The sequence below is a fragment of the Primulina eburnea genome, chromosome 14, assembly GCF_022965805.1.
Source record: "Primulina eburnea isolate SZY01 chromosome 14, ASM2296580v1, whole genome shotgun sequence".
In the NCBI taxonomy this organism is placed as follows: Eukaryota; Viridiplantae; Streptophyta; class Magnoliopsida; order Lamiales; family Gesneriaceae; genus Primulina; species Primulina eburnea.
Window position 1 is genome coordinate 24,711,852 of NC_133114.1, and position 9,252 is coordinate 24,721,103.

Sequence of the window (9,252 nt, forward strand, 5' to 3'; positions counted from 1 at the left end):
ACTTAATCCATTTGTATAAGATTAAGGTTTGCTTTGAGAAATCTCGTCCATCTATTTGAGGTAATTATTCCTCCAATACTTTGGGAAAGATTCCTCGTTTCGTCATACAAATTCCAGCTCCTGGATTAATATAAAAATCAAAGTAATGTGCTTAATATTGTTCATGTGTAACATCCTTACTAGGATGTATAAGAATGGACTCGTAGTAATTGGATTTTCACATTACGTTAAGAATGGACTCGTGGTAATTGGACTTTCGTTCCGTCTCTGAGTCGTTTTCAAGGTTTATGTTCCTCAAGAAAATTTAGTCCAAAACCATATGATCATGTTTTTTTCTTGGAATTATTTTGATATGAACCTCCAAATCTATGATGTTTATCACTTCTTGATAGATTCTCATCAATATTGTTTCCAAATAATAAATGGTATTGAAAGGGAATATATTTCTTTATCTTATAAATCAAAAATTATTTCTACTTCTCTCCATCCTTCTAGATATCTAAGCTTTCCTATTGGTGAAAAACTTTTTTTGTGTTAATTGGGTCTCTTGGACATGTGTTTTTTCCCATCCGTAACTTGTTATTATATCTCCTTGAAAAGATAATATTTTCGTTCCATCCTAAGACTCTGATTTCATTGTAAAATCGGTTTATCTTGGATCTGGATTTGTTTAATGTTATAAGGAAAAATCGATTTTTTGGGATAGATTTACTTAGAAACTTTTTCGAATATTTGTGGTATCTCAATAAAATATTTCTAATAAATAATTTTTAATGATGTGTACTAGATAGATCGTATGAAGCCCAATATTTCATATAATATGGTCTAATACCTTCTTTCATCAACATTTTTTCCTTGATATTTTGGTGCAACGTTAAGGCTTGGTTAAAATCTCGATCTGTCAGGTTTTAGATAAATGGATAAATTACTACTACATTTTTCTTGCACAATTATTCTCTGAATAGTTCTCAGTATCAAATCTTGAAGATTACTCATCGTTTATAACATATAGTCATATCAATGGGTGAATCTATTTTTTTCCTTAAAATAGCTTTTATCATGATCTGGACTACTTCAATATGAATCTAGGACACGGTTCCTGCTACTTCTGGCTTGCGTTTATGTACTTTGTTTTATTTTTTCAAAAGTAATTAATTGCATCTACTTTTGTTTTCTCGTAAGTTCCATTAGGACTGTCATTTCCCTTATTAAAATCTTATAGATTAGATTATACTATTTTTTTCTCAGGCCAAAATTTCCTAAAAACTTTTCTATTTGTACTACAGAGAATATTTGATATCTCTGTAGCCTAAGGTTATTTTTCATGATCTTTTGGATCATGTTATGAGATATAGTTACATGGATAAAAAATCCAGACAAATATTCATAAGTTTAGTGTTGAAACAATTCGTTTTGGGTCAAACTCTGACTCTATCTCTCCATCAGATTCTTCTTGACTCAAGACGTACCATTCTTCATATACTCTCGTCTGAAGGAATTGAACTGGGCTTTGGTAAAAAAAAAAAAAATAGTTTTCCAATATCTTGAGTTGGTTCAAAACACCTTGTCTTTTTTCTTATTTTCTGGATAGTTGGTCGAAATGTGATATCTTAATCCACATATCTAGCTATTGGTGTGAGCTCTTCTAAAAGTTTTTCTTGTTGGTGTTTATCCCGAGCTTTGAGAAAAATTTTATGTTTGGGGCGACATCCAACTTCGTGATGATCCACATCTTGGTCCATATTTATAAGATCTGAATCTTTTTACACCATATTGTTATTGTTTTCTAAGTACTTCCATTTTACCACTTCACACATAAAGATGAGATCTAAAGCTCTTCCTTTTATACATTTGTAGTTTAATTACAATAATTATTGGCAGATCATTTTCTCTATATATAAAGGAGTACGTTTGTGAATATCTATTAATAATTTTTATTTATTTTGTAATGCTGCCAAATGACACCCTCATACTAATTTTTCTTTAAGAAAAGAGGCACTTTCTAACCAAATTATTTGTATTGCCATAGATGTATTCCCTCACTAGAATTTCTCTCCAAGGACTTGACATTTTCGCTAAAAAAAGTTGCATTGTTTTGCTTTCTTCAAATCCTAAATTCCATGAATATTTATTGAATAATATAATATATTAATTTACCAAACAAATTTTATGTAATTCAAGACTATAAAGAGCTTGGATATATTTATTTTCTTGTATGTATCATGACTATTGAGATAATCAACCCCTATAAATTGCGCTTTAACTTGGGTAGTCATTCTTGCGGCTATCTCTTAAGATTCTCTGGCTAGGAGTGACTATTTGGTCTATGCCGAAGTCATGTCCTATGCGATTTTAATTGATCTTATACGACTCATTTCTAAAAATTTAATAAATTATTCTCTATTGAGATCAAGTGTTTCAGCTATAATTCTCATAGGTGATGTTCAATTATATTTGAGATCTTCTCTATTTTTGAAGTCTAATACATCAAGGTTAAGTATAACCCCATTATGAAGTATCGGTTCTCAAATAGTCTTCACATAAGGTGTTTGGTACTAGAGAATTTGATTATTTCTTAACCTTGTTCTCACTGGGTGTGCTTCTTTATCAACCTAGAAATCGCTTTGGGTTCTTCCCATATTTGTAATATAGGATGTCACACTTTCTCTCTGTGGTTTTTGAGAAGGTATCCTATTAACCAGGGATTGGTCGTCACCAGTTGTTTTTATTTTCAAATTTAAGACACTGAGATTTGCAAAAGTCTCTGTAAGGTCTTGATGATCATTGAGCCCAATATCATCATATTATTTTCTTTTATGATTTAGTCTTTATAAGATTGATCATTTTATTGTCGTCGGTTAAAGGTTTTTTGCACTACTTTGACATTCCATCTTTATGTAATAAGGATTTGGTACCAAATGAGGATGATAAACTTCCTCCATCGATCTTATTACTAGAACTGGGTCAGTGTTATGTGCTTTGGATCCTTGTTTGAATTTTTTGAAGGCTTCAATAATTTATTTTTGTTTCCTAAGGATGTTTTTTGTTAGAATTTTTTTATTACCCTTAGGTTTGGATGATTGACAAAATTAACAGCATCAAGTTGTTTCAAGATCTAGTCGATCACTTCATTGTGTAACGGATTTTTTAGACCGATGGTTTATTTCAAGCATTTTAGGAGTTCAAGTCGTTCTGTCTAGAAATTCAACTGTCGTACTCCATTAAACTCCAGTTGCAAGACAACTTTTGACAAGAGATAAATCCAAACTATTAAATCCAATGCATGAGTTCAAACCGTTGTTTTCCACCCTCATTGCAGAAAGGTTAAGGATTCCCCAAAAGATGGCGCATTTCAAGTCGTTCGGTTGAAAGCTCAATATAGAGATATTACACAGTGTCCAACCAACTCCCGAAATAACAGGAAGCCACTTCATTCGGATATGATGTATAAGTTTTATCAAAATCATGGAATTAAAGTCTAGAGAACATTTAATGATAAATACAGAGTATATCTATATTGTCAAAAAACAATACAGATGATCGTTGAAAAGAAATTTATATCATTGAGCATTCATTTATAAATAAGCAATGCATTTAATAGAGGAAGACTCAAACCTATTTCAAATCACTGAAACTTTCAAGAATTATGAGTTTTCATACTTTCAAGATTTTTTAGCACACTTAGAGTCTCATAGCTCAACCAAAGCACATGTTTATCAGAATATATCTGTGCTAGTCGTTGGGTCATCATTTTTATTTGTTGTGTTGTCTGGTTAACCGAGAGTTCTTAAACAACCAGGCATTGTAAAGTGATCACTAAGAGTTTCAGCTTAGGCATTGAGATAAGTCCTAATTGAAGCAGGCAGTTACAATACGTCGTTAAACCAAAATCTTTAAGTGATGTATGAGTTTTATCTCCGAGTTGCCACAAAAACTTTTGTTCTTTAATTATGCAATTTCACTTTCTTGCATATTCAAAATTTCATATCGCTTCTTATTAAATTTCCACTCGTCGTGTTTATTACTACCCTAATCGGACCGTTTCGACACTTGTTTTATATTCACAGTAGTACAATAAATCTAATAATTCTATAATATTTCTTGCAGTTTTAAAAACTACAAAATACATTTTATAGTTTTCAAATCTTTTAAAAGTGTTTATTCACTCATCCCTCTCTAAACATGTTTCTGATCCTAACATCTTTAATTTATTATGGTACACATAATTTAACTGGTAGTAATAATTTTATATCACCTTTCCTAAAATTTTAAAAATATCCAGGACTATTTATAACAATCTAATATTTTGAATCATATAATTTAATAAATCTATGAAATAATTTTAAAAAACATATATTAAATTTAAACAACTCAAATATATTACTCCTCCATCCATTAAACAAATGCCGATGGAACTAGCGAGAATTTTAATTTGGCCAGGTGCCCCAACACTTGGCTCACAATTGTACCAAAGTTATGTGTCACCAATTTAAATAGCCTTCCACGTTTCAGCCACACAAACCTCAAGTCCTGCGGCTTATATTCGACGCATTCAGATAGAGACCATCGATTCGGCACATTTTACGTGGTGTCGGGTGAATTTTAAGGTGAAAGTCAGAATTCGAATATTTTACTGTAATTGATACAATAAGTTCATTAATTCAAAAATATATAATATAAATCCCTATTTTCTTCTTGTTTCTCAAAACTAATTTCTCTCTTTTGCAACTTCAAAGCTTGATTTCTCCATGTTCAATCCAAACAAAATCTCCAAGACATCAAATCCAATACATACACACATACATACGTACATATATCTCGAAAATTGTAATTTTAGTCTGGTAAATTGTCAATGTTTGGTTTTCATCAAATAACTTTGTTTTTGTTTTTCCTCTTTTTTCAGCTGAAACCACTATATCTATCAAATATTGTTTATTTAGAACCAATATTATCCAATATGGCTCATATAACGAGAATAAAACATATATAAAGAGCTACGTAAAAGAACATCGAAGTCATATAAACAATATTCGAATGAGTCGGTGAATATTGGCAAAAAATGACCAAAATAAAAAATCCAACTTACTAGATTAAAAACAAATATTGGCTAATTGCATAACTAAATACAAAATAGATCAAATTACAGAACTAAAACTGATTTTCCTATATATATGTGTGTGCCTGGGAATGCCAAGCAAAATCCTTGATATATATAGTCTTTTTTTTTCAAAATCTTCACTCATTATGATTGGGAAAATATATTTAAAAAAATCATTTATCTAATTAAGATTCTTATATATTTGAATTTTAAATAAATTTGTAAAAACATATAATTTTTTTTAATCAGAAATGAATAACAAAGACCATGCGAAAGAGCTCAACGAAAAGAAAATTGGTTTTCTTGGTTTCCATAGCGAAAAGATGAAAAGGAATATGAAAAAAATGAAATCTTGCTTGTGTTTATATATTTGAAGTGTTTTGTATGTGGTTATTTAATTTATCAAAATTATTTGAAATACTTATATTATATGTACAGTGAAGGTTAAACAAATGTTTATATATTGCTTTTAAAATTATAAAACTACTCAAAAGTTTTTTAAAAATAATTATTTCAATTAAAGTGCGTTTGGGATAATTTTGCAATTTTAAAAACAATATATGCATGTAACGTTCATTGTATGTATAAAAATTTTCTATTTGAAATATATAGAGATGTGATTTGACCAATAATTTTGGAAATTTGTCTTAATTAATTGTTTTTTATGATTAAAAGGTAATAAAATTGGCTAATTTATTGGGTTTTTTAAAACATTTATAAAGATTGCGATATCACATGTAATTATAATAATTCGGACTAATGTAAAGATCCATGCACTCCAAGGAAATAACATATTGTCCTCGAAATAACTACTAGAATTTGAGTAACTAAATTGTCCCAAGGTTAAATATGTTAGTATTTTTGGGACATATAATTAAATGAATGTATATGGTCATCAATTATAATAAGTCAAACATTATGTGATCTATTTTAAAATAAGGAATTTGACTTAGGGCATAAATGTCATGAATATTTATTGTGGATACCATATGCAGAATTTCTAATTTGATGAAGGGGCTAAATTAGAAATAGGCAAAAGTTATGTAACTGCTTAATAAAGGCAGTAAGGTAATGGTTCCCAAATGTAGAAAAGAAACGTAAAGATATCTCTTTATATCCCCATCAACAGAGAGAATTAGGAACCTAAGGGAAATTCTACATTTTGGAAGATCAAAACCGCTATAAACCATGGCTAAAGATTCAGGTACGCTTCCGTATTCGTTTTTATATTTAATCAAGAACATGATTGTGATTCTCTGGTATAGTTTCATTTGGGATTAGAAACACAGAAAATCTAGAAAAACAATTTAACAATTGGTATCAGAGCCCTTAATCTTGTTCTTGATTTGAGAATAAAAAAAAAAGAAAAAGAAAAGGTACAATGATTTGTGTTTATCGGTCAATGGTGGATGAAATAATAGCCTTCCCAGGAACTTTTGGTGGAAAATTGATTATTCTACTATTAATTTTCATGCAACTTTGACCAATGATTCAATTTTTGGGATTTATTTATTTTATTATTATTTAATTAATTCGATTGAATTCAATTAATTGGCATACTATATAATAAAATTATTATAGTTCATCATTCCGATTGGATTAATTGAAATAAGATGTCGCCAAAGTGACCTCTTTTTTGTAGATTGTTCATGACGAATTTTGAATGTTTGTAAGTTCATGCGATTATTAATCGGCTAAAGGAAGGTTAATAGTTGGTCGGACTACATAATTACCTGTGATAGTAAACACGTAACGATTATAAGGATTTTACATGAGAATAATAAATCAATCCAAAGAGGGGTTTGTTATTTGTCATGCATTATTGTTAGTGTTTGATTATTACAACAAGAGTATCACTTGCAGTTAATTTTACTGTCCAAAGACTTGAAATTAATGGTGCGCTAGGTATCTTGAGATGGGATTTGCCAATTAATTTTGAATTTTATTGATAATTATGATTGTGAGCATGTTATTTATTTATTTTTAATGTTCTCTTTCAGTGAATGTTGCTACTATTTCTGCCAACTTAAGTTCAGTACCGGTCCGTAATGGTACTAACTTTAAGGACTGGAAGGAGAACATTCAGATAGTTCTCGGGTGCATGGACATGGACCTTGCGATTCGGACGGAGAAACCCACTACTCCTATGGCAATTAGCTCCTCTGAAGAGAGAGCTATATTTGGGAAGTGGGATCGCTCCAACCGCATGAGTCTGATGATCATCAAGCGTGCCATTCCGGAGGTGTTTAGGGGTGCAGTGTCTGAGGACATCACCAATGCCAAGGAGTACCTTGCAGAAATCGAGAAGCGCTTTGCCAAAAGCGATAAGGCTGAAACAAGCACTATTCTAAAGAGCTTGATTTCAATGAAGTATAAGGGCAAGGGAAACATAAGGGAGTATATCATGGAGATGTCTAATCTTGCTTCGAAATTGAAGGCACTAAAGTTGGATTTGCACGAGGATTTACTTGTGCATCTCATCCCGATTTCTCTTCTGGTTCAGTTCAACCACTTTAAGGTCAGTTTTAACTGTCAGAAGGAAACATGGAGTTTGAATGAACTGATTTCTCACTGTGTCCAAGAGGAAGAGAGATTGAATCAAGAGAAGACAGAAAGTGCTCATTTGGCAAGCACCTCTAAGGACAAGGGCAAGAAAAGAAAGAATGTAAATGCTGTGGGTCCGAGTGAGAAGAAACAACATAAAGTTGGTGACCTTTGTTTCTTCTGCAATAAACCCGGACACATGAAGAAGGAGTGTGCCAAGTATCGCGCGTGGCGCGAGAAGAAAGGTACATTTCTTAATTTGGTTTGTTCTGAAGTTAACTTAACTTCAGTACCTAGAAATACTTGGTGGTTAGATTCCGGTGCTACTACTAACATCAGTATTTCAATGCAGGGTTGCCTGAGCTACCGAAAGCCAAGTGATGCTGAAAGAAGTATCTATGTAGGCGATGGAAAGTCGGTAGAAGTGAAAGCAATTGGTCATTTTAGATTGTTGCTTTGTACTGGTTTCTATTTGGATTTAATGGATACTTTTGTTGTACCGTCATTTAGACGGAATTTGGTTTCTGTTTGTTATTTGGACAAATCTGGTTACAATTGTTCCTTTGGAAACAATCAGTTTATGTTATCTATTAATTCTAATGTTGTTGGAACTGGTTTACTTATGCAATATGACAATCTTTATTTGCTTGATACAAATGCTTCATATCATGAAACCATAAATGTTGAATCGAAAGGTACAAAACGAAAGCTAAATAATGATAATTCGGGTGCATTATGGCACAAGCGCTTAGGTCACATCTCTAGAAATAGAGTTGAACAACTTGTGTCGGATGGAATTTTAAATTACATTGATTTTACGGACTTTAATGTCTGTATTGAATGCATTAAAGGAAAACAAACCAAAGGCAAGAAATTAGGTGCATTTCGAGCTACGGAAGTCTTAGAATTGATACATACGGATGTTTGTGGACCGTTTCCAACACCTTCTTGGAATGGTCAACGCTACTTTGTATCATTCATAGACGATTTTTCGAGATATGCATACATATTTCTTATTCATGAAAAGGCTCAAACATTGAACGTGTTCAAGTCATTCAAGGTTGAAGTTGAAAATCAACTCGACAAAAGGATAAAGAAAATAAAGTCCGATCGTGTTGGTGAATACTATGGTCGGTACGATGGTTCGGGTGAACAACGTCCAGGACCTTTTGCCAAATTCCTAGAGGAGTGTGGTATGGTCCCACAATACACCATGCCGGGCTCTCCAAGCATGAATGGTGTAGCAGAAAGACGAAATCGCACTCTACAAGACATGGTAAGGAGTATGGTTAGCCATTCATCCTTGCCGGAATCACTCTGGGGTGAGGCACTAAAGACGGCATCATACATTCTAAATAGAGTGCCGACAAAAGCAGCTGCTAAAACACCTTTTGAGCTTTGGTTGGGGCGAAAGCCCAGTCTGAAGCATTTTCACGTTTGGGGATGTCCAACTGAGGCGAGGCCTTATAGGCCACATGAGAATAAGTTGGATCCCAAGACTGTGAGCAGCTACTTTATTGGCTATTCTGAGCGATCAAGGGGCTATAAGTTTTACGATCCCAAATCAAGGTCAATTTTTGAGACAGGTACAGCTATATTCTTCGAGGATA

At 32.3% G+C, this 9,252-nt stretch overlaps 1 protein-coding gene across 1 annotated transcript; it reads left to right on the forward strand.

Annotated features, from left to right (window-relative positions):
• The first annotated feature begins 5,987 nt into the window (after nt 1-5,987).
• LOC140812628 (uncharacterized) lies at nt 5,988-8,750 on the forward strand. Its single transcript, XM_073170946.1, has 2 exons — nt 5,988-7,887; nt 7,995-8,750. Exons 1-2 carry the CDS (start codon nt 7,200-7,202, stop codon nt 8,021-8,023), a joined length of 717 nt encoding a protein of 238 aa, XP_073027047.1. The 5' UTR covers nt 5,988-7,199; the 3' UTR covers nt 8,024-8,750.
• The last annotated feature ends 502 nt before the right edge of the window (nt 8,751-9,252 follow it).

Excerpts from the sequence above, each read along its gene's own strand:
- LOC140812628 (XM_073170946.1), top strand. The coding sequence starts at position 7,200 with ATGGACATGGACCTTGCGATTCGGACGGAGAAACCCACTACTCCTATG. Across the intron at positions 7,888-7,994 it reads CGCGTGGCGCGAGAAGAAAG|GGTTGCCTGAGCTACCGAAA; the intron begins GTACATTTCTTA and ends ATTTCAATGCAG.